The 25,260-nt window shown below is 50.0% G+C and overlaps 1 protein-coding gene across 10 annotated transcripts in view; it reads right to left on the bottom strand.

Annotated features, from left to right (window-relative positions):
- Positions 1–3,698: 3,698 nt before the first annotated feature.
- The window catches only part of CACNA2D4 (calcium voltage-gated channel auxiliary subunit alpha2delta 4), a 113,850-nt gene continuing 92,288 nt past the window's right edge, over positions 3,699–25,260 (bottom strand). For 5 of the 10 annotated variants that reach the window (XM_045462862.1, XM_045462868.1, XM_045462865.1 and 2 more), the window contains 10 exons: positions 20,236–20,297; positions 19,202–19,246; positions 18,975–19,037; positions 11,898–11,968; positions 11,431–11,506; positions 10,852–10,904; positions 10,443–10,498; positions 10,106–10,126; positions 7,470–7,587; positions 5,291–5,809 (listed from right to left, as the gene is read on the bottom strand). In XM_045462862.1, coding sequence (XP_045318818.1) covers positions 5,431–5,809; positions 7,470–7,587; positions 10,106–10,126; positions 10,443–10,498; positions 10,852–10,904; positions 11,431–11,506; positions 11,898–11,968; positions 18,975–19,037; positions 19,202–19,246; positions 20,236–20,297 — 944 coding nt within the window. In that variant the 3' untranslated portion in view covers positions 5,291–5,430. Of the gene's footprint in view, positions 4,505–5,290; positions 5,810–7,469; positions 7,588–10,105; positions 10,127–10,442; positions 10,499–10,851; positions 10,905–11,430; positions 11,507–11,897; positions 11,969–18,974; positions 19,038–19,201; positions 19,247–20,235; positions 20,298–25,260 lie in introns of those variants that run through there. The other 5 variants (XM_045462866.1, XM_045462863.1, XM_045462864.1 and 2 more) reach the window with 5 other exon arrangements.

Raw genomic sequence — 25,260 nt, 5'->3', positions numbered from 1 at the left:
CTTTTGTTGTGTACTTTTTTACTGGTTCAGCTTACCTCTCTTGAAGCCTTAATTTAGACACTGAAGCTTATCTTCAGAGACTTCCCATTCTCAGTGTATAAGTCAAAGTATGCCCAACTCACTTTTCCTGACCTTTCTTAAACTTTCATGACAACTGGGACCAGGTTAGAATGGAGGGGAGAGCTAACTCCAAGGCCAGTTCTCAATTTATGGTTAAAGTTTATAAGAATAATACCTAACATAATGGACACTTCATGGGAAAGTTTCTGTTGAAGGACTCTTGACATCTCAGATACCTGTAACCACCTCCCTGTGAACAGATCAGTATTATTCCCTCATTTCCTGGATGAGGAGACTGAAGCTCAGAAAGGCCAGGTCTGAGTCTCTTGTGCCAGCACTCTTCACAATAAGAAGAAGAAAGTTTGGGTTAAATAGTCTCATGTATGTTGACTTAAAGGTTTTGGGATTTGTTAACCCTTTGTGTAATTTACAAAAGAGGAATCCCAACCCCTTTGCCTTGGGTAAATTGTTTTGCAAGGGGAATTTCCAATATTTGAATTGTCGTTTTTAAGTATAGATCTAACTTTAGGGTTTCCCTATATATTATCTGTGTATAGAACACTGGATTGCATTCTCTTCTGAGGCCTTTTAAAAAAAACACTTGGTTGTTTCCTAGTCTTTTGCTAAAAACGGTCTATATGCTCCCTTTCTCAGGTGATTTCTGTGGATATTATAAAGGAAATAAAGGGTAAGTTTGAATTTTGACTTCATACACTGCTAGGGCTCTGGGTTCCCTAAAGAAGCTCCTGGCAATGTTGCTTTAAAGTTATCCCAGAAATAATATCCTTGTCTCTAGAATATTGTGCTTCAGTTACAGCACATTCTGTATTTTCCTTCCCTCACTGGTCATGAACTATTGACCACTGCTCCCTGTTTCTTAATGTGCAAAGTTTTTCTGCCTTCAACTTTTTCACTTGGTGGCAACAAGGTCAGTTTGCCTCTTGTAACTTCTACTTGTGATGGCCTAGGGGAAACTGAGGAAACAGGAAATCTAGCTGCACGAACATGAAAGCCTCTCATTATGGCCCACTACCATCCCTTGCCTTGGCTATGCTTACCTGAAAAAAGAGGTAGGTTCAGAGTTAGGTTCTGCCATTTGCCAGTGACCTAGGAAGAGTCATTTTATTTTCCTAATGCACCTTTTCTCACCTGTTAAAATGGGCTTCTATTCTTTGCATCTTTCACTGAGATTAACATTTCTCAAAGTTTACATAGTGATTGGCTGGCATTTCTGCCAAACTCTTACTCTGATCCCTCCCTTTTGTCACCCTCTTCCCTGTATTTACTTTTCTGGCTTTAAGATATGTCCATTTCCTTGTCCTCCTAAACCAAAACTTCACTTAGCATTATGAAGTAGTGAACTCTTAACCTGAAAGCACTTCTATTAAAATGTACAAAATTATTAGGTGGATCTACTAGTTAATGTATCACTGGTACTGAGAAAGGATCTGAAAGCAGCTTTGAGTTACTGGTCATCCAAAGGCGTGCAACATTGTAAAGAAATGTCAAGATTCTGTCTTCCAGAATCTTGTTCTTTATTAAATGACTTTGGTTTTAACTTTGTTCCTCTGAAATCAAAGTGATGGCTCTTTAGCTTGGGCTAGGCTGCCACCTGCTGTCCTTTATTCTGTTAAAAGAAGAAAGGAATAGTTTTGACCTCAGGAGCTCAAGAGAACATTCTGTTCTGCCAGGCGAGGAACAAGGCTAGTTATCAGAAGTAGTTCATTCCTTCCATTGGTTCTAAAAGTGATTTCCCAATTTTACGGTCTCCTCTTGGCCATGCAGAGGCATGGGGATGAAGCAGACAAAACAAGGCCAGGAGCTGCCCCAGCACTTCTTTTTTTTTCTTTTAATTAATTTTTAATTTTTTTTATTTTTGAGAGAGAGAGAAAGAGAGTGTGAGCAGGGCAGGGGCAGAGAAAGAGGGAGTCAGAGAATCTGAAGCAGGCTCCAGGCTCCGAGCTGTCAGCACAGAGCCCGACGCGGGGCTTGAGTTCATGAACCATGAGATAATGACCTGAGCTGAAATCAGATGCACACTTAACCAACTGAGCCACCTGTTCACCCCCACTGCCCCAGTACTTCTAATCTTGGTTTTTAAATTACATAGCTGAGATGGTTGATAAATTTGCCTGAAAATGCTCTCCCTGGTTGGGCAGGGAAGACAGGCCTTTCAAAAGACAGGCTTGCTGTTTTAGGGAGAAAGACAAGCAGCCTGTGTCTGGGAGTTGGTAGTAGAGGTTGGATCCTGTTGGAGGCCAGAAACAGACAAAGAAAGGCAGAGGGAAGGCCATGGATCCTGGTTGGGGGTGGGGGGGGGGGCAGGGGGGTGTTGCTGGAGCAACAGTTAGGAAGTGTTCGTGTTGCCATGCCTGTCACAGTAAAGTCTTATCATGGAGGTGGTGGCAACCGAGGGGGCTGGAGAAAGGGTTCCCTGATGCTTTCTTAACCACCTGTGCCAGGCAGACAGACACCTGTGATCTTTGCATGTTATTCTTGGCATCCAAAGTGTCATATCTTGCCCCCACCTTCACAAAATGAGGGAATAGAATAATAGTAGTTAACATGTAATTCATGCTTACTATATGCCCAGCACATTACATGAATATCGCACTCAAACTTCATAAACCTCTTTCAGTAATTGGCAGTCAATTTTCAACTCTGTGCTTCTATAATATGGAGCTAATAGCAGTACCTACTTCAGAGGGTTGTTGTGAGCATTAACTGAGTCAATACCTGTTACTTACCAGGTACCTGTAAGCCTTGGCCATTCCTAGCATTATTTTGCCACTTAAACTGGCTGAGCAAGTGAGCTTGAGTCACTGTCTTCTCTGAGGCTCGATTTCTTCAACTATAAATGGGGCTGTTAATGCCTACCTCGCAGGCTTGTGAGACTAAATGGTGAAAACAACGTCAGGTAATCAATAATACAAGGCATGTTACAAACACTGCAATGAACAAGGCCATACAGAGTCAGCCTACTCTAGGGAAATGGCACTATTTGCTGGTGGGAAGCTTGTACTCTGAATTGTGGAGGACTGGAAGGAAGGGTTCCCTGAGGCCCTGCATGCTGTCTGTGCCTGTCATGGGATTTGGCTGGACCTCCTCATTGGAGGTTGGTTAAATTTAAAGATCTGAGGCCACCTAAAGATTTCTACATGGTTCTATCTTTAATATTGCTCTCACAGTGGAGACTGCTGTCTCTCAGGAGCCAGGTCTGAGGGAGAAGGAGGAGGAAGCTCCAGGGCCTTGAGACTCCTGCGGGGAGTTGTGCATGTGGAGAGTAAGTTCTTAGCTAGCTAGAGCTCCCCTCTCAGTGGACTTTGCTTTGCATACTGGAATGTTCCCCGAAGTTCCAACCCGAGGTATAGAGTCTGGTAATGTCTTGCACCGATTAGTGGCTAAAAAAAAGACTGCCATGGGACCTGGACCTCCTGCGGAGTCTGGAGCTACCCCTTAGGAGACCCCTCACCAGTCCACTGTGAAGGACTGTTCTTTTTTCTGGGACCTCTATGCTTGGCTACAGCTACATCTATACTTACGCCACTTACATCACCTTCTAGTGCAGCAGCTGTATATTTTACCCTATTGGCATTTTCTTAGATACAAAAGTTCCTGTATGTTAGAGCTTTGTAAAAACATTTTTAGAAGTTTTTTTAATGGCAATAGTTTGCATATACCACAGTAATATAAAAGGATTTAATACCTGTAGGAAAAGAGTTTTTCCCATTACTATTTACTTTCCTGCCTTCTCTCTGTCTCTTTTTCTCTCTGTTTCTCTCTCACACGCACACACACAACTTTTTTGAGTAGCAGCTAGGAAATTGAGCTACCCTCTACCATGCATCTCATTTTGAGAAAGCTGTATTTCAGGTTGATGAAGCATGTTCTTCATCTCATTTTCTGCTGTTGGCCTCATTCTGCCCCTCTTTCTCAGTACCTTTAAGTTCTTCGATTCTTCCAAAGTCCGACCAGGTTCATTAGAAACAGCTGACCCTTGGCTGGCTCTGGACTTCTGGAAAATAGATGGAATTGAATTCTTTTGTCTTGGTCCAAGTTGAGCTCATGCTGGGCTCCTGAAGAGGAGGTAGGAAGGATGGGAGGATGCCCATCGAGACTTGGGGTGGATGTACTAGACACCCTGGAAGGTCTTTGAGGAGTGGTTTCTGGTTCTGTCCAGGAAGCTCAGGAGGCAGGGACCATTAGCCTAAGATTGAGATGAACAGTGACCTGGGTGATAACTCAGGTGTAGTGAGGTGGATCCCACACCAGTTTTTAACTCTTTAGAATATCTCTGCAAGGACCGTCTCATCAAAACAGAGGTCAGATTGGGCAGGTGTCACCGCAGCAACTGGGGTGGAAGGACCCAGGCACACAGAGGCAGCAGGAGCATGGGGAGCGAGGCTGAGAGGTCCGAGGTGCCACCACAGTCCTGGGCATTTTCCTGTGAACCCAGAGCAGAGATGAAAGGGTAGCATTCAAGATGAGGCAACCATCCCCACCAGAGGAGACAAGGAGTAGGGAGGAGGGTCTCTGGGACTAATAGGAACCAAAAACCTAGAGTAAGAGGGAAGTTCCAGAAAATGGAGGAAGCACTGGCACCTTTAGGCTGTTTGCCTTGTAGGGAAAAGTAGAGGCTGTACACTCAGCCCAAAACTGGGCTCAAGCCTCTGCTTGTCCCTAGTCTTGGAGTGGCTGTGGGGCCATGCCTTAGAATGACTTTAGGGAAGCCATCAACTCTGGAAGTTTCTTTGAGGTGGATAATTTGTGGCAGTCATATTCAGCAAAGACAATACTATGTATAAAGCACCCAGGTTAAGGCCATAAGCTAAAAGCACCTTACATAGTGGGTGCTCAATTAATGTTGGTCACCATTAGTATTATGCATATAATGGTTTCTTCTATTTGATCAGATCATTTGGAGCTAAGTGCAGTAGTAAGAACGGCAATATGGGGAAGCTGGGTTTTAAACCACTGAGGGCCCAAACCCTGGGAAATTTGGCCCTCCTTGTACGAGTATCCTTGGCTCCTGGTTGACTTAGTATTTGAATGACACAGGGGCCTAAATGTAAATGCACATGCACAAATGTATTCCACAGAGATCACGTGTACGGTTATGTTCATAAGTGTCCAGAAGCACTCCTATCTGCAAGTGCCTTGGCACAGTCCCAGAGCTGAGGATTTGGGGATGAAGACCAAGCCCCGCCCCTTATCTCCCCTCCAGCCCTCACCTCTGGATGGAAGGCATGGCAGGAATCTGGTCTCCTGCGAAGCTTCTGGGAGCGCATCCTGTCACACTTGACAGAGGCATTATGTGAAGAATTCACTGTTAAGGTGAACACCTCATGACAGGAATGGATTCTGGAGATTCTAGAGACTAAGTTCAGGAAGAAACTCCCCTTGGTGGGACCAGCTGTCTTGCAAGTGGCTTCTAAGGTCAGAGGCAGCACCCAGGGGTGGGGGGTCGGAGTGGGGTGGAAGGCTGGAGAACAAATCACAATGCTCTGTGGGGGAGGGTGGGATGCTGACGGTGAGGGAAGCTGGCCTCGGCTTCTCAAAATCTGAGCCCCTCAGTGACGTCTCCTTCACCTCCACCCTTCCCTCAGCCGGCATATCGTGGAGGATTGGAAGGATATATTTGACTTCTGTAGCCTCCTGCAGGATTAGTGGGAAGATGCTACAGTCACAGGTGGGGTCTGTCACCAGGAGGAGAAGGTTACTACTGGGAATCTGTTGCATCACAAATATCCTGCAGCAGAGAGAGAGATGGGTCATTGAAACTTCTCTATGGCAAGCATCACATTGAGTTTCTAGGGGAGAATTTCTGGAGACTTAGTGTGGAGTTGGGCTGGCAGAGGAAGGAACAGAAACATGAGGCAGGTCAGATCATGACTGCAGGGACAGTCCTAGGCAAGGAACTCAGGACTTTTGGCTTATTTTACCCACAAGCCTTTGCAGTTGTACTGCTCCTTTCTAGCAGATCAGAGGTGAGGAAGTCCAAACTGGGACATTTTGAGAGTGAAAGGAGTTGTTATTAATATATGCAGGGACAACAAGCATAAATCAAGACTGTCCCGAGCAAATAGGGATGTGTGGCTGTCCTTGCTTTGGATGATGGCGGAGGCCAGGCCTTGTTGGGAAGATGCAGTGCTCAGGCTTGGCCACAAGGTGGCACACACAGCACACCTGCACACAGCCCGGAGCCCCACCAGAGGGAGGGAGTGAAGGATTAGGGAAAGCTTGTTGTGCACTAGGTCTGGTGCATTATATAACAGTAGCTGCCACTTCTTGAGCATTTCCTATTGGGGTGGATGATTTTACACACACACACACACACACACACACACACACACGCGCGCGCGCGCGTGCGCATATATATTTAACTTTCACCACTCTGTATGAGGTTGGTATTATTCCTGTTTGTAGATGAGAGAACAGGCTAGAAGTGGTTAAATAACTTGCCCAAGATTACACAACTAGGAAGTAGCAGAGTTAGTTTTTTAACTCAAATCTGTCTACTCTATAAAGTCTTTGCCTTATACCATACCATTTACTTTATCCTCATAACAAGACTTTGAGATAAATAACAATATTTCCAAGAAAGTTGCTGTGGTGAGATTAAAATCCCAGGCATTGCACACTAGTAGGTCTGACTATCTCACACCACAGTCTGAGGTGCTACACTATGAAATAATTTGCTTGAGGTCTAGGGCTCTAAGGTACATCTTGGGAAGCCCCTGGTAATGGCAGGGCTTTTTGGGAGGTCCTTGAGGTCGGGGTGGGAGTCAGCAGGAGAGAACTTTCTGTCAGGCCTTCCTGCCCTCCTGGGCCAGGGCTTGGCAGAGCTGGTCAGATCTAGTGGTCTGTACAGGGGAGAAGGCCTGAGTCTAGGCAGGGCCACACACAGGCTCCAGGCCCAGGAGTGGAGAGGCCAGGTGACAACGCTACGAGCCCTCTTCTAGCCCACCCACTCCTGAGAACACCTTCAAGCTTGCCAGTTTCTCTGCACAGAGATTTCTGAGGGAGAGCTGACTGGTTTCTTTCCTCAAAGCTATCCTTGACTTCCAAGGGCTTGCAGATGCAGCCAAGCTTGCCTGGCCCTGACACTGAGCTGCTCTGGGCTATGCAGGTGTGAGTGAGATCCACACTGAGGGGGTCACCAAGAGAGGTTGTGGGAGCCTTTCTTCTGTGTGGCATGACTTGGGAGGCTGTGGTGGGGCGGGTGGGCCTGGATCTGGCCTCTGGACCAGCTCTCCCCAGGTTCCCTAAGACAGCAACACACGGAACCGATCAGTGCCTCCAGCTGGCCTGCCCTCTGCAACAGCCTGTGTTTCCTTCACTAAGGCAAATGAGAGGCAAAGACCCTGGGAGCATGGCTGGGGACACTGGGAGCTGCCCTTGGGTCTTACTTCTGGCAGGCCCCACACTCGATGGCCCCGTTGGTCTCCTGGATGGCCGTCTGGTGCACAAACACGGGGTACTGTGTGTCACAGGGCTGCAGCATGTCCTGTTTCTTGTGCTTGTGGGCTGCAGAGAGACAGAGTCACACATGGGTAATGGGGTGTTGCTGAATTGGGAGGGCCTCAAGAAGCCATGCCTATGGGGGTCTCTGCTTCAGCACTGCCAGGGCAGGTGCAGTCCCTATGCAATGAAACGCCCCTTTGTCCATGTGCATGCAGATGGCCCCCTTGTCAGAAGTTCTCAGGGCTTGTAGAGGAGAGGTTGGGTGGGAGGAAGACAGGGAAGGAAAAGGAACAGAATAAATGGAGCAAATGATATCACAGTGGAAAGGGCAGCAGAGAAGGCGTTGGGGGCCTCGGCTCTTAGTTGTGTGTGATTAGCAAACTAGCCCTGTGACCTTGGAAAAAACCACCTCCTCTTTTTGGAAGCCTGATCCTCAATGTAAGCTGGTTGGTTGGGAGGAGGGGTGGAAGTGGACCCCTTGAAGGTGCCCATGAGCACTGACATCCAGGGTCTGAGAGGTGAGTAGTAGGAGTGCCAAGGGGTGGCTGCGGGAGACTTTGGTCCCTTAATGCTATCAGCCCTCCCATTCCCATTGTGTACAGGTGACATTTCTCAAGTCTAGCTACAGTGCTCTCCATATGCAGCTCCCGGACAAGCCCTAGGCTTGCTGTTTTACCCCTGTGTCCAGTTATGAGCAGAGCAGCAAGGGCTGAGTGCCTGACTGCCGGGGACTGGGAGAGAACCGGCAGGGGACGTTCCAGTTCCCAGAGCTGCTTAAGCCCAGGAGCCACAGCCTTTTGGACTCCTTAGTATCTGTGTGGTACACTTGAATTCACTCAGAAGGGGACAAAGGATGAGTGAACAGGACTCTGCAAAAGGAAAAGTTGAGGCCCAGGAAGCCCAGTCCTAAAGGGCCCACATTTGCTCCTGAGGTGAGCAAAAGAAAAACAAGGCTGGTTCACAGGCTGAGTGACATTATTTCTGTTCAAAATAGCAGCACTGTTTTGTTAACCGCACTTCTATTTCTTCCAGGCACTTCTCATGCCTTTCCTTTTGCTCTCAGGGCCTATCTGTGAAATAGGGGGGTAGGGGTGGGCAATATCACTCCCATTTGATAGATCCCTAAGTCAGGATTACATAAGTTAGTAGGTCTCAGGGTTAGTAGGAGAGCTATAGGTCTCCTAAACTCCCAGACCCAGAAACTTCCCACTAGACCTTGAAGGGAAGGGGAGGGGAGTCTGCAGGCAGAGAAGTCGGGTGTCTATATATTTGGTCAGGTTCCACCAGACCTTCAAGGGCTCCTGCTGGGCAATGTGGCTGTCTGGGCCCCCTTGGAATCTGAGAGTGGGTGCTCTGGCTAAAGCTTGCAGAAGACTCAGGGCTGGCTCCACTCCTTCCAGGGGCCAGTTGCACTGGCTTTGTCCCCTAAGCCTGCCACCCGAGCCCCTTTGTGTGGGTAGGTTATCTCAGTGACAATGATAGTAACAATGCCAGCCATGATAGGGTGAAGTGGCTCCCATGCAGCTGGGAAAGGGCATCAGGGCCTCACTCATCCATGTCCTTGGACTCCCAAGTCCAGCGCTATTCACTGAGGACATGGATGAGTGGCCAGACCAGGCCTCCTAGGCAGGAGGGAGAAGCTCCAGGGACAGCTGCCCTGAAGATGAAAAATTCTGAACAAGCAGATTGAGGGAGATCATTCCCAGTTTTTGCAAGATGCAGCTGCTGGCAGAGAGAGAAAGATAAGGAGGGGAGCTGTGTCCCCCACCTTGTGTTCCCATGCAGAGGGGAGGAGGGACCTGTTTCTAAATGGGTTGTGACACATGGTTCCTGGTTCCTGTCACAGACGCCATCAGGAAGCCAAAGTCTTAACAAAAATGGGGTGGGGAGTGCAGCCCAGGCAGTGGCAATGTTCCAGAACCCCACGGCAAAGGCTCTATTAACATGGAGAATTGAGTAAAACTGGCTAAAGCAAGACAGTCCTGTGTGGTAGGGGAATCCCATGTTAGCCAGGCAAGTGGAAGCCACTAGCTTCCTTTTTGCATTTAAAGATCAAGTGGCTGCACTCTCCTGGGAGGGGGGCAGTCTAGAGTCACAGCTGATCTTTGACTTGTGATCAGGCCTTTGGAGGACACTGTCCTCAGATACAAGGTCACAGGAGACGTACTGTCCCCAGAGTGTTCCTGTGACCAGACCAAGGCCTCCACCTACCATGCCTTCAACCCTGAGCGCTGCTGAGGGCTCGGTGGACACCTGAGCTGGAGGCATCACTGTTTCTTGCTCTGCAAGGAGATTTGGTGGCTGCTCATCCTTTTCCACTTGGAATCATAAGTGTTCCTACCCAAGGAGGTGGTTCTCCTGGGGTAGGACTGTACTTGTGTGGGATAAGATCTGGGCTGCCCCACTGCCCCGTGAGGAATGGGGCTTTAGGTTGGGAGAGGGCCTCTGAGTTAAGGTGTCCCCAGTGAAGAGAGCTCAGCCTTCCTTAGATGCACGCCTGGGATGGAGAGCTGAAGACAGGCCCTTTGTAGTCCCTCCCATACCCCCCACACTCCCAGGCTCCCCAGTGAATGCTACTTACACTGATGGAAGACCGCTTTGGCTGTCCAGATGTGAGGCCCAGCACAGGGTGGGCATGATGTCCCATGAGGGCAGGATGGCACGGGTGGTGATGTCACATGGGATGAATGATGTCACATGGAGCAGTGGGTGTCCCAAGATGGTGTGATGTCACACAGAGAGGTGAGGGGAGCCAGGAGTGACAGGGAGGTGATGAGTGAGAGATGGCCCAGCAGGGTGAGAGGTGAGCAATGGACTTTCCAGAGTCCCCATCCCCTCTGTCATCCACCCAGAAGTGACAGATTCTACTGAAATGGCTTTGATAGTAAGCACTCCCTTTTGTGGTCCTGTATACTCACCCTCGGCCTTGCTGTCTGCACGCCAGGAGCCCCAGGCACTCCACTCGAGCAGGAGCCTGTCAGATGCAGAGCGGAATCCCAGAGACCTGCATGTCCTCCCCAGCTGGGCCCTCAGCCGGCTGGAGCACCAGAGCTCCCTGATGGCCCCTGGTCAAGCCCCTCTCCTCCAGGACACCCTCTCCCTGCCTGAGGCTCGTAGGTGAGCAGAGAGGCTCACAACCTCTGGCAGCAGAGTGTAGGAGGCAAGCATCATACATGCCTGACCAGTTCCACCCAGGGATCTTGCCTGCCTCCTCTGGGGTTGTGGGGACTTTGGGCAGCTCCTGCTCAAAGGGCTCCCTCATAAGCCACACTTGCATGAAGTTCCCCCCGGGCCCCACCCCCTGTCCCAGATGCAGACCCCACTCACAGCAAGAGCTCATTCACTAGCCACCTGGTAGCAGTCAGGAGGGCAGAGATTGGCTGGGAAGGAAAGGGGACACACAGTTAAGCCCAGGACCCCAGGACCCTGGTGAGGGCTCCCCTCAGCACCACCATTAACGACCACGGAGGGGGGGGGTTCCCCCTCCTGCTGCCACCACCCCCCACCCCTTCCCAGCAGAGGGAACATTTATAACTGAGTTATCTGATAAATTTCTATTGTAGGGCAGACACTTGGGGTTAGACAATGCCCATCTAGAAGACTAGTGAAGTTCTCTTCCTGATGAGCCAATTAGGTTTCTGGTGCTAGTGAAAGCACTAGCAACTGAGGTTAGGAACATAGCAAGATAGGAGCTATGTGGTCTGCTTTCTCTGCCAGAGATCCCTGGTTATCTCACGAGCTGCCAGAACAATTCCCTGAAGCCCCAGAGAGAAGACCTGGGGGCAGGGGACAGGCTGAGAACAGGGAGCAGGGGTGTGGGAAGAGGTTGGACAGGACTTTCTGATCAGAGTCAAGAGTGGGGTCCTGGGGCTAGCAGGTGGGAGGAAAGTCTGGGGTGACACTTACGCTGACCAGGGGCCGGGCAGCGCTGTGGTGGTGATTTGATGGTTTGCACATGGCCTGGTAGTCATACATAGTCACTCTGAAAATCAGAAACAGAATCTGGGGAGTCCAGACCTTCCCCTATTCCCTGCCCCCACCCAGGGGAAGTTTGCTGCAGGGTTTTCATTCACCAGGATTCATGAGGGTGCATGGGTTAGGATAGGCAGATCAGAAAATTACATCTCGGCACTTTGACTGCTTTAAAGAAGTTGAACAGCAAATCTGGTTTTCCCTCTAAGGGCCCATATGACCTTATACCCCTCTCCACCTCATGTCAAGTCCCTGGCTTCAGAAAGGTTGCTTTGGGAGCTCTTTGGGGCTTTTACTATGGGTTTTTGAGGTCAGGATCCCGATATCTGTCGGGACCATTTAGCATCAGCTCCTGCCTTTTCTGTGTGTATTCAGTCTGGGGAGAAGCATGTCCCACTTACTGGCTGAACACCCCCATGCTGAGCAGCTGGGTCATGAGAGCGCCATCCACCTCCCCCAGGAATCTTCCCATCTGTGAGGGAGAGAGAGGGGGGAGAGGGAGAGAGGAAGGAAAGGATGGATGGAGAGGGAGGGAGGGAGAGAGGGGGAGAACAAGGGGAGGGAAAAGACGGAGGAGGAGGGGGCGTGAGAGATGGGTGGTGAGAGGAGGGAGGGAGCTGGAGCTGGATGAGGACTTCTAGGTCCCCCACATTAGGCCAGGCTCATTTCTGAGCTCCAGACTAGTTGCTGGTTGGGTTTCTCCTCAGATTCCTTTCAATATAATCAGAACTGTATCCATTCCACCTGGCCCTTCCCTCTTTAACCTGCTCCCCTGCCATATTCTCAGTCCTTTTTAAACTCTAAGTTGTAATCCATTAGTTGGCCATGAAATCAATATGGGGGTTGCAGTCTGATTTTTTTTTAGGCACAGAATTCCTTTGAACAGTTTCATGTGAATTGCATGCAGTCAGGTTAAACAAGGTTTTGTGAAATTTGGTTTGTTGTATCTGGTGCATGTGTATGTCCTAGATCAGATGTAACATGTATTTCTTTCTGTGAATCATGGTCTAAAAAGGCTCAAAAGCAGAGTTCTGTCTCTCACACTGGCATCCTTATCACTCGGCCAAATCCTGTTTTCGGAACTCTGGAGCTGCCTTTGATTTTCCCTCCCCACTCCCCCCACCTTTCCAGTTACCAGTGTGCCCTGCGGGTTTGTCATTCACCTTCTGACTCGTGGACAGTGACTTAATCCAGACCTTTGTCAACGGCAGCTCACTCCACCCTCCCAACTGGGCTGTCTCCCAGTCCCCAGCCCTGCTGCCAGACAACCTTTCTCAAATACAGCTGGGATTTGGTCTCCTTCCTGCTCCGTCCCTCCATTACCCAATCAGCCAGCACTGGTGAGCACCCACCAATGTGCCAGTGTGCCAGGCTAGGTGGTATCCTCCAAGCCTGCAAAGTCCCTCCACGTTGGTTGACACCCAAGCCTGCTGTGCTCTGGCTTTAGACTGCCCTCCAGCTGCACCCCTACACCGACCTCCTCACCTGCCTTGGCCTCTTCTGCCGATTTCTCAGCATGGCAGAGTGAAAGAGTCTGGACTTAGGTACTGGATTTTGACTCAGATCCTGGCTCTGGCACTGCCCACTGTGTGGCCATGGGTAGGTTAGGGGATAATGTGTACCATGCATCTGGCACACAGTGAGTGCTCTGTATGTGGTGGCCATATGACAGGAGATGCTCCAGGCCTTGGCTCTTCTCTCTGCCTCAATGACCCTTCCTCAGTCCCACTCCAAGGAGCTTTACTTGTCCTCCTCTAAGAAGTCTTTCTTTCTCCCCTCTCCAGCTGGAGTGATGGCATCCCTCCTCTGCACTTGGAAACCTAGAGGCTAATGACTAAGGCACGAGGCAGTAGCCATGAGAGAGCTGGATACAATGAGACACTCAGGCTTTTCTGAGCTCTGTGCTTTCTTTGGCCAGAGGCTCATTGTGTTCTGAGGCCAGAACACAGGGGACAGCAGAGAGGGGCTGAGGGCACTTAAGGGAAGGAAGAGCAAGTGAAAAGGTGAGAGGCATCCAGTCCTGCTGTTCCTCACAGTGCAGCCCTGAACCCACCTGGAGTCCCTCCAGTTCAAGTCATCCCTCTCCGTCAGCTGCGGTTTGCTAAATTTTGCTGTTCCAGTGACCAGGTGTCTGTGCATTCCTGCATTACTAGACAGCGAGATCCTCCAGGGCAGACATCCACCTCCTGGCTTCTCATAGACCACAGAGTGTCTTGTTCATGGTCACTATTCAGCATGTATTTGCTGAAGGAATGTGTGAGTGAATGGACAGGGGGATGAATGAGTGATCTGAGTACTCTTGCTGGGAAAGTGCAGCGGGATGGAAAAGAGGCTCCTGATGAAGCTGCCGGCCCAAATTCCCACAAAGCTGTCCCTTTATCTCTCTTTGTTGTTCAGACACTTGATTCTGAGAAGACAAGCTCCTGGACACTGGGAAAAATGTGTCCTCCTCTGTACCTACACATACACAGAGTGACTTTCTAGGATATGTCACTCTGGCAGAGCATATCCATCCTCCCCTTCTTCTTTAGGTAAGGCAATCCTGACTTGAATTACGGTAGCAATGTGTTCGCTAAAACACTACATTTCCCAGACTCCCCTGCAGCTGGGGCTGGCCAATGAAATGTGAGCAAAGTTCCTGGGTGAGACTTCTGGGAATCTGTTTAAAGGGAGATCTGCTGAAGCACCTCATTCATGGCTGTTGACCTCCCCCTTCTTCCTGTCTGGAAAGTGGACAAGAAGGCAGGAACTCCTATGGCCATGTTGTGATCTTGAGGATGGGGACACCTGGTGACCACACCATACCAGGCCTGGCCTACTTTTCTCTATTCTTTCACGTGAGAGAATAAACCTTTAATTTGTTTAAAACACTGTAGGGGCGCCTGGGTAGCTTAGTCAGTTAAGCAGCCAACTTTGGCTCAGTTCATGATCTCGCAGTTCCTGGGTTCAAGCCCCAAGTGGGCTCTATGCTGACAGCTCAGAGCCTGGAACCTGCTTCGGATTCTGTCTGTCTGTCTGTCTCTCTCTCTGCCCCTCCTCTGCTCTCAAAAATAAGTTAAAAAAAAAAAAAACCCACATAAAAAACACTGTAGTGGGGGCACTATTCCTGACAGCAGAACACTATTCTGTGCTGATAGTTTCATTTGAGCTTCATCAGAGTGAATCAGTGCCTCAAATAGGTAAACTGATTTAGTTCCTGACCCTGCAAAGCCCAAGTTGAAACACTCAAACTTGAGTACCCTTGTCAGTTTAGGTCCCCCAGACTGACTGTGGCATAGCACCCAAAGCACAGCACAGCACAGCACAGCACAGGGTCTCCTGCATCTGTCCACCCACAGCACAGTACAGGGTCTCTGGAAGCTCCAGGTCCCCATGCCATCTAGGTTTGCTCACAGCAGGTCAGGGCTCCACTTGTGTACAGGGGACAGTCCACAGATAAGCAATGTCCTTTGGACTGCCTGAGCTCTGGGACTGCATCCAAAGGGCCTGGGGCTTTCTGTGTTTCCTGTCTGTTATGAGGCAGGAGTGAGATGGGGTCCTGCGAGGTACCACCCAAGGCCTCGAGCAGGAAGCAGATGGGGCAGGTGGTGGCAGAGGGGGCAGAACTGATGAGTATTCCTGCTGACTGAGCAGCAGTCCTGTGCATAGGCTAATTTGCATGCCTGTGTGAAGCTACTATCCCCAGAGGGAAGGGAGGCCAGAGGGTGAGTGGGGGAGCCCTTGACTCTGGAATGGGGCAAATGTCTCACAGCCTTTTACCCAGGGACAGCCTCAGTTTCTTCTCTAAAAAATTAAGGGGTGTGAGGATTAAATGAGTTACCAGAGTGAAGTCACTGTGTGTGGCTCCTCATGAGGACCAATTTCTTTTTGTTCCTTACTACTGTACAGCCCTGCCTGTTTCCTCTGAGCTTCTCAGTCTCTTGACAAGTGCCTTTGGCCCCACAGTGGGACCAGGGAAGCATGTAGAGGAGTGGCCATTAGCACCACTTTGTAGAGAGGCACCCAGAGGTCCTCTGCTGTGATGGGTCATCTCTGGGGCAGGTGGCCAGCTGAATTTTTCTCTAGAGACACCCAGACTGAGCTGCCCAAATGAGGCTGCCCTGACCCCAGGAAGGCTCTGCTGCCAGAGCCTGGGGGAGCCTGGGATGTGCTGAGGCAGGTGGTGAGGGATGGGGGCTGGAGCGGCACGGTCAGAAGCATGAGCCAGGCAGGGAGGCTGGAGGTTTCTCCTGCACTGTGTCCACCGTACCCACTGCACTGGGAGTATGACTGGAAGACAGTGGGGGGCACTTGCTTGGTAGGTGTGTAGGAAGGCAGGGAAGGGGAAGGGGAAGCCAAGGAAAACAGGAGCTGAGGCTCAAGACAGGCACATCAGAGGCCCTGGTCTGAGGACAAGCTCAGCATTTTGGGTTGGGGGTAGAGGGGTGCATTCCTTCTGAGAGATTCAAGTCCTCAGGGAAAGACATCATGATGGGGCATCTGATTTTTTACCTTTGCTGTCTCTTTGAGGTCCACTTTGAAGCTCTCCTGTGTGGGTGCTACCCACAGGCAAATGACAGGACTTGGAGTCCCCAAATCCAGGGTGACAGATCCACTGTAAACATTACAAAGATCTATAGAGCTGTTGTCACTTTCTTGGCCCCAGCTGTCTGCTTCTCTTTCTAGGCCCCAACAGAGGGCTGTAATCCTGTCATATGTAGTTCTTTATTAAAAGAATGAGCCCTGAGCTGGAAGAGAGGCTCAGTGGGACCAAATGTCTAATCAGCAGGACTGGAACACCACCAGGGCCAGGAGAGATTCAGGCTGCCCCTCCCTCAGGCAGACCACAGATGGTGCCTTTGGGCATTGCACTCACATTATTTGCTGGGCAGGAGGGCCGCAGTGAGGAAGGGCTGGGAGGGACTTTGGGAAGAATCTTTGCATCCAGAGCAGTGACAGTCTTCTCTCCTCTGGTCCCTGGATGGACCTCAGCAGGGACAAGGAGTAGTCTGGACCTTCTGGCACATTAGCCCAGTTGGGAAAGTGCATCCAGATCAACAGCAGCTGGCATTAAGGCCTAGGAAGTGGCTCTCAGACTTTATCACACATCAGAATCATCAGAGGCCTTGTCACATCGAAGTTGGTGGGCCCCACCCCAGACTTTCTGATTCCCTTAGTCTGGGTAGGGCCCGAGAACTTGTATTTCTGTTAACTTGTATTTCTGCTGCTGCTGCTTCCAGTACCCCTGCCCCCCAACACTTGGAGGCTTAGGAGTAAAAGGGGGGGAAATGAATGAGTTGGAGGAGGGGCCAGACCATGTGGTCCTTGACAGCACTTGGGTGTGTTTGGGGAAGGGGAAGGGGTTTATGGTAGAACACTTCTGTAATGGCTCCTTGGTAGGTTGGATGTAGTAACTTGCTTCTAGTGAATAAAATATAGTAAAAGTGATGGGATGTCGCATCTGAAACTAGGTTCCAGGAGACAGTGACTTCCACTTTGTTCTCACTCTCTCTGTCTCTGGCTCTTCTTGGCTTGCTCACTCTGATGAACCAAGTTGCCATGTTGTGAGCTGTCCTGTGGAGAGGCCCATGTGGTAACTGACCATGTGAGTGAACTTGGAAGCTGACCGTCCTCTAGCCAAGCCTTGACATGAGTACACAGCCCTGGCTGACACCTTCCTTTCAGCTGTATGACAGACCCTGAGCCAGAATCAGCTAGCTAAGCCATGCCCAAGAACTGTGGGAGAGTAAGTCAGGTGGCTTTAAGCCACTACATGTTGGGGTAAATTGTTACATGCAACAGATAACTGTTACAGAGTTGTTGAATGGAGGAGTTAAAACAAAAAGCAAAAATGGATGGATAGACAGCTGATCTACAGCATCAGCACCCGCTTTCCACCACTGTGTTTCCACTCACCTTCCAGTCCAGTCCCTGCTTCTTCCAGGCCTCTCTTACCTTTAGGCCAGTTTGATTCTCCATGTAGTAACTAAGTGTGTGTTGTGCCTGGTGTGTGTGGTGTGTGTGTTGTGCCTGGTGCTGCTATACCATTGATGCCTCCCTTCCGGCCCTCTCCTAACCTGACACAGCTCCGGTCACAGGGTGAGAGTTGTCCAGAGTGAGGAAAGAGGAGCTCTGTCAAGACGCTGCTCCCAGAGCCCTGGCACCAGCCTTGGAGTTTAATCTGGGGGTTGGGATGCCTGGCCTTGGCATTCAGCATCCTAGAGGCATCGGTCCTAATTCCATCAGACGCAGCCAAGCGCAGCAAAGTGAATGAACTCTGCCCCAAGCAGTAACAGAGCAGCCTGGGGTGGGTGCCCAGGCCACAGGAGGACCACCCCGGAGGCTGGGGCTTGCGGCCTGCCACGCCCCCCAGAGAAGGCCTTATCTCCCTGGTCACTGTCACTGCCCTTCACTCGTATTTCTAGGCTCAAAGTCTGACTTTTCTGCAGCTGTTGGTTTTCAGGTTGCTAACCTCACCTTGCAGCCTCAGTTTTAACTCCAGGACAAAATGAGACTAATACCACTACCGGAGATGATGGTGGCGGTGGTGTGGGGCCCTGAAGTGGGGGAAGAGAGGCAGTGGAAGCACTGGAGTGTCAGAGGCCGGGGTAACCAAGCACAGTGGGGGCTTGCGGCTCTGGAGGAGCTTCTGGATGGTCCCAACCCTATTATGAGATTAAATTTCATTTCATTTACACCCTGCTTCATTCTATAAAGGATTTGGGATGGCTTTTAAAAGTACATACAATGTTATAATAGTTGAGAAAATAGGGGTAAATAAGCTAAATAAACACATACTTTATAAAATATGTCTCTATTTGTTTTTACAAATATCCAAAGTTGTACCAACTTGTGAGCAAATGTGATCTGGGTAGAATAGGAATGGGATCAGTGCCTTTATCAAAGAGACCCCCAGAGCTCCCTTGCCCTTTGTGCCATGTGAGGATACCATGAGAAATCTGTGCCCTGGAAGAGGGCCCTCACCTGGACACATGGGCACCCTGGCTTCTGACATCTGGCCTCAAGAACCCTGAGAAATAAATTCCAGCTGTGGATGAGCCACACAGTCTGTTCATGTTGCAGTGGCCTGAATGGACTAAGCGGGGAGGGGACGTGACGGAGGGCAGTGGGGCGATGGGCAGTGCAAGGGTGTGTGGACTCTGGGAGTCAGCGGCACGGCCTCGGCACAGGACACATGCTACCCTGAGGTGGAGTTTGGTCTTGCCTCTCCTCATCATGTGGGCAGATTCTCTACCAACCATGGGATGAGGCCAGATGAGGTACAGACAAAATAAGAAGTAACATTTTCTCTGACCACCCAAGTGGAACAGTGTCTGAATTTTGTGATCTTGCTATATGGACTTGGTTTCAAGAAGAGACTCTGTTTTCTTCAGACCATTTACTCTCACCTGCTCTAAGCCAGGATTACTTCCTTCCCCTGGCTGTCCTGGCTGCCAGATGACTTGATTGCCCCCTAATTCTACTTCCCAATGCCTTACCTCCTGGGACCTCTCTGAGATCAGGATGAACCCGTTGTTGTCGATGACGAAGCAGTCCAGGTGCTGGGGAGAAACCCAGGAGGAGGTCATGGCTGGGCCATGACCCCTGGGTAACGTGCCTGTCCTGGCGTTCGGGAAGGCAGGCCTGCGTGTCCAGTGTAGAGGCACGCAGTGTGGCCCAGCACTTCAGGGAAGGATGTGGTTGGGGGGTCCGTGGAAGAACTTACACTGTCCTGGCAGCTCTCTGGGCATGGTCCCTCCACAGTGCCGCACTGGAAGGAAGAGGAGAAATTGTAAACTGTGTATGCCTGTGTATGTGCATCTGTATGGTGTTGTGTGTGTGTTATATTCGTATACTGATGTGGGGTTTATACTGTATGTGTTTGGTGTGTGTGTATGGTATATGTGGTGTGTATGCTGTGTGTGTGTTGTATGTGTAGGGCGTCTGTGTGCAGTGTGCATGTGTGCACATGTGGTGTATACGTGTGGTGTGATGCACGTGTGAAGCTGTGTTAGTGGGGTCAGGGCAAGGAGAAGCAGGCCCTTGCTGGCGGGTTCAGCCTTGTCTGAGGGGCCATGGCCACTGCAGCCCATGTGTGAGGGGGGCACTGGAAGCCTCATGGGGTGGCTTCAGAGGCTCCTGTTTTTTGTGATCCCACCTGATGTGAAGGGTACTGCTAGGTTATGGGGCTGGTGCCCCTTCCCCTCCCATCCCTTCCATCTTCATTCTGTCGTTTCCTAAACCCACTCAAAGGGAGGATGCAGCAACACACAGATGGGGGGGCCATGGCACAGAGGGGAAGATTCTGGCCAGAGGAGCTTGAGGAAGACAGTGAGGAGACCCAGGAAGTGGGGAAGAGCCCAGTGCGAGGGCTCCAGGCTCCGGGGAGGAAGAGCAGAGGTGGGGAAGGATGGGGTGGAGTGGGAAGCACAGGATGGACAGCAGTCAAAGCCTGGGTCTTGGCTGGAGGGACGAGGGGTGCTCTCTCCTCTGCCTGATGGGGCAGGGCAGGTGGGAGCATTGTGTCCTGCCCTTTCTCTGGGTCTGAGCTGAGACAGCGCCCCTGGTGAGGAAGGTCAGGAGTCCACATGCTGAGGTGCAGGGAACTGAGCCAGGCAGAGAAGGAAGGGATCTGGGACAGCGGACTGAGGGCCCAGGAGGTGGGCCAAGAGGCGGTGGGGGCTGCCCGAGGGAGCGGGCCCTCCTCATCCCAAGGTGTCGGCCAATCCTCTGGCCCTGACCTGGCACCTTCACACCCACCTGCTGGGTCGCTGCCCAGAACGTGCGTTGTAGGAACTCCAGCCTCATTTGGACTCCCACCGCTACAAGGAAGTGGGAAGAGGGAGGGCAAGACCATGGGCGTGTTTTTTGGGGAGGGGGTTGGTGGGAGGGAAGAGACAGTGAGAGAAAAAAATAGATCCAAGTCAGAGAGAGGAGGTGCATCAGCAGGAACTGAGGGGAGAGGTAGCATCGAGCTGAGTCAGATGGCAGTGTGCTCGAGAGCTGAGGCTCCTGTGGAGTGGGAGTGGGGAGAAAAGCAGGCCGGCTGGTGGCTTCTGTCTCTCCACAGCAGGCAACACCAGAAAATGCTCAAGAGAAAGATGAGTCCCAGGTTCTACAGAACAATGAGGACAGCACTCTCCTCTGATCTTGGGAAAATTGAGGCAGGTGCACTAGGCACATCATTCTCCCTTTTCCCACAGATGGAAAAACAGGCAGAGAGACTGAGCCATTTGTTCAAGGTCATCGGACCAGAAGTGGTAGGCTGAGACTGGAATTCAGCGCCCTTCATGGAGCTTTCTAGATTTCAAGCCTGACATAACAGCCTGTCTTGTACCCCATTCCTGCTCAGGGTCTCCCCCACTTTGTAAGAAGTCTCTTTCCTTGCTGAAAGGTATGATCAGGTTTACCCAAGTAGGTTCCAGAAAACTAGAGATGCTACCAACTGGCAAAAGCTACTCTTGATGATGCCACGTCCAAGGGCCACCTGTGCCTCTTTGGTTCCCAAATAGGCTCAGAGGATGCGAGCTGGAGCTCACATGCTAAGAGAAATCTGAGGTCAGAGAACATAACAAAAAGGCAGGTGATATTGAAAAGAAAAGGAATAAAAAAACTAGGTCGACTTCCTACTGTCTGGTATAATAATATTGAAAATTTTGAGTGCCAGTCACCTTCACATCCATGAGCTTATTTCATCCACACAGTGGACCAGTTCTATTCTTATTCGGACTTCACAGCTGAGGAAATGGAGGCTTGCAGAGGTGATGTGCTTGCCTAAGTCACCCAGCCCCTAAAGGCAGAACCGGGACTCAGCTGGGTCTGTTCCTAAGGCTCTTAACTGTTCTCTAGTCAAGCACTCTCCCACCTGGGGCTGCGGTCCCCTCATCAGCACAGTGGGTGTGGATCTGAGCTCCTGACTGTTATACTATATTCATGAGACATTCTAGGCACCCCAATGACCACTCATTGGAGAGATCTTCCATTGTGACCATTCTGACTTGCCAAAACTCAGCAACAGGCTCTTCTAAATGGGCTGGAGTTCTAGAATGGCACAGAGATACAGAATTGTATTTTTTTGTTTTTTCAATATGGAATGATCCTAGACAAATATTATGAAAAAAAAAAATGAGACAAGGAAGGGTCAAGGGGCCAGAGTTCTGGCCCTGGGTTTGCCAAGGCTGTGATCTTTGGATTTGTTTCTTCAGTTACAAAATGAGCCATGATTATACTCTCCCTAGGAAGGCAGAATGAGTATAAGACTGTTGAGTCTCAAACAGATAATGGAGGAGAATATTATTTTACACTAGAGCCTTGGTTCTCAAACTTTGGCATGCATTAGAATCATCTGGAAGGTTTTCCCCCGTCCCTAGAGTCTCTCATTTAGTATGTCTGGGGTGAGGCCTGAGAATTTGCAATGCTAAAGTGTTTCTAGATGATGTTGATGCTACTGGCCCAGAGACCATATTTTGGGAACCACTGTTGTAAAGCAATGCTATCTGATTGAACTTTCTGTTCTAGACCTGCACTGTTTCATACAGTAGCCACTAGACACATGTGGCTATTGAGCCCTTGAAATGTGGCTAGTATGACTGAGGGCCTGAATTTTATATTTTTAATTTAATTTTAATTAAATTTAGATAGCTACATGTGGCTGATGGCCACCATACTGGACAATGCAATTCTAGATACATGAATTTACAGATGATGAAACCAAGGCCCCGAGAAGCCCCTCCCCTTCTTTGGAGTCTCATGGTACTTCTGTGGCTGGAACTTTGGCTAGCCTTCTGGAACAGGTTCTATGATATGGGAACATTTGAGTTCTTTGTGCACTTCTTTGGGCTGCAAGGTCTGATGACTAAGAGGAGGGGTGGGAAGGGCGCAGGCACACCCATTTCTTGGTCATGACAAAGACGAGAGATGCACTGACACAGCACATGATCAACACATGAGGTTTGTGCTGGAGAGTCCAGCGCTGGTGACCACACCCTATCCTCCCTTCCATGCTTCCCTCTAAACTTGCAGGTGACTTCTTTCTCTCCCTTTCTTCCTTTTAAGACCACCCATGATATTCATTTTAGACCATTTCTTTCACCAACAAAAGAAAGCTGAGTGAAGGAAGAAACTTTCTAAATATTGTCAGAGAGGAGTCACACTAATGCTTAGAATGATCAGATCTTTGGGCCACTGACCCTTGTCCTTGGCTTTCATAGTCAAAGAGATCAGACGATTCCTAGAGGAAGACCCTGCCCTTCTACCTGCCTGCTCAGAGCCAATTCTCATGGAATCATGACATTCCAGAGCCAGAAGAAATTCTGTGATTCTAACACAGAGAGGCTTGAGAGGGTGGGAGTTAGTTTTCCCCTAATGAAACAGGTTTTTGAGGCTCTTGGCTAGAAATGGGAGGAGTGGGGAACCAAGCAGATTGTCTCTCCCCTAGGTTCCGTCTCACAACTGGACCAGAAGCTCTTCTAAGGCGAGCTCCAGGTCCTTTGCATCTGGGTGTCCTTTGCAGAATTGAGGACATTCCAACTGCCTACATCTCCACTTGGGTCACCAAGAAGCATTTCAAACTTCACATGTTCACAACTGAACTCTGGCTTTTCCTCCCCCAAATGTGACCTTCCTTGAGACTTTTCCGTTTGGGGCATATTCCACTTAATCGTTCTCATGTTCCCTTCTTCCATCCAAGTTCGGCAGCCCTTATTCCAAAACACTGTAAGTCTGTCTACTCCACCCTCTGCTGCTACCACCCTGGGCCAGACCAACATCCCTCACTTGGATTAATGTGCTAGATCCCTAAGCAGTCTCCCTGCCTCTCTGCCTTCCGTTCCCCAATAGCCATAGCAATGATCTTTCTGAAGATCAAGTCATGTCACTCCCTTGCTTAAAACCTTCCAGTGCCTTTCCACTGGTTTTGGAACAAAATCTAAACTCCTCTGTAATATGGCCTCGAAGCCCCACAGGAGCCTGCCCTGCCATTCTCTCTGATTTCAACCTGAATCATCTTCTCCCTTAAATGGCTGTGCATCAAAGCTGTGCTTTCTTCCTGGAATGCTCTTCCCCTAGAACTTTACATGGCTGGCTCCTTCTCATCATCGGATCTCAGCCCAAACATTGCCTCCTAGAGAGGCTTTCTCTGACCTCTCCAGACAGAGCAGACCACTCCTTCACCCTCCACTATTTCATCACTTTTAGTTTCTCAGCAACAGATTTATTTTATTCCCATTTATTGCCTGCCTCACCTTATTAGCATGGGGGCTAAAAGTAGGGAAGAGGGAGTGAGTTCTGATCCCTGCACCTTGTATAATACTTAACATACTGTGGGGTTCCATAAACATTAAAAAAAATTTTTTTTAATGTTTTATTTTTGAGAGAGAGAGAGAGAAAGAACACAAGCAGGGGAGGGGCAGAGAAAGAGGGAGACACAGAATCCGAAGCAGGCTCCAGGCTCCAAGCTTTCAGCACAGAGCCCAATGTGGGGCTCAAATTACAGAACCACAAGATCATGACCTGAGCCAAAGTAGGAAGCCTAACCAACTGAGCCACCCAGGCGCCCGTCCATAAATTTTTTTAAGTTTTAAAAACTTTATTTATTCTTGAGAGAGAGAGAGCAGGGGAAGGGCAGAGAGAGAGGGACAGAGAGAGAATCCCAAGCAGGCTCTGCACTGTCAGTGCAGAGCCCGACGCAGGGCTCGAACTCATAAACCATGAGATCATGACCTGAGCTGAAACCAAGAGTCAGATGCTTAACTGACTGAGCCACCCAGGCTCCCCACCATAACTATTTTTTGAATTAAGTAAATATTTGTGAATTCCATTGAGTCAGCCACTTGACTGGGAAGCAAATTCTACAAGATCTTGCCATCTCATCCCTTACCTTTAGGGCTTAGGACTGAGCTGAGCTCCTTCCTCCCATATGGAGCCTGGCCTCTTACAGATCTGGACTTGAGACCCTAGAGGTTTAGCTGTGCTCTGATTCCCCTGAAGGCCTAGGAGGGAGCCCACTAAGAAACAGGGACTTTAGGGGAGACAAAAAGAGCTTCCTCATGGTAGGATCTGCTAGATCCTGACAGCAGGGGCTGGTATAGAGTGGGGGAGGTAGTGAGGATCACGGGAGCATCTTCAACAACAAATCGTCTGTTCTGCTGTTCATCATTTCAAATCCTGTTCAATTCCTGCCTTACAACCCAAACTGTACTTTTCCACCCCAGACACTGCGAGAGTCCAGGCTTCTCTCCTGGGAGACCTGCCAAGGTGGCCCTTGGGTCCCTGTTCTGCTTGCTCAGGTGGTCGACTGTCAGAACCTCACTGGACGCCTGTCTCAGGGGAGCACCAGGGGGTCACCCCCCTCCTAGTGCCTCCTATAAGCCTGCTGTGTGTAGGAGATAATACTTCATTGCATTATGTTTGCAGGCAGGCACAGAACTAGTGGTGAAGAGAAATCCAAGCAAAGGGGCCATGGGAATGTGCAGCACTGGCCTCTCTGGGCTGCCACCCCCAGTGGGTTATTAAGAGACCCCCTCTTTTCTGTGCGTGATTGGTCCTGGTTTCAGAGACAGACGTTGGACCCCAGGTCCCACTACAACCTGACAGAGGCAGAGAAATGATGCTCCTTCCTCCTGCCCCTAGCCGTGCCTGTTCGTCTCCCTCCCCTGGCCTCCTCCTGCCTTTCCTCTCTCCCCTGCTTCTGCACAAGGATCTCTCCTCCACAATGATCTTGTACCTTCCTCCGAAGCAGCTTTTCTTTAACATTCCCTTGACTGTCAGACAATCTAACAAAAAGCC

The sequence above is a fragment of the Leopardus geoffroyi genome, chromosome B4 (assembly GCF_018350155.1).
Source record: "Leopardus geoffroyi isolate Oge1 chromosome B4, O.geoffroyi_Oge1_pat1.0, whole genome shotgun sequence".
Taxonomy (NCBI): Eukaryota; Metazoa; Chordata; class Mammalia; order Carnivora; family Felidae; genus Leopardus; species Leopardus geoffroyi.
The sequence above is the reverse complement of the archived record's forward strand: the minus strand, read 5'-3'. Positions and strand labels throughout refer to the sequence as shown.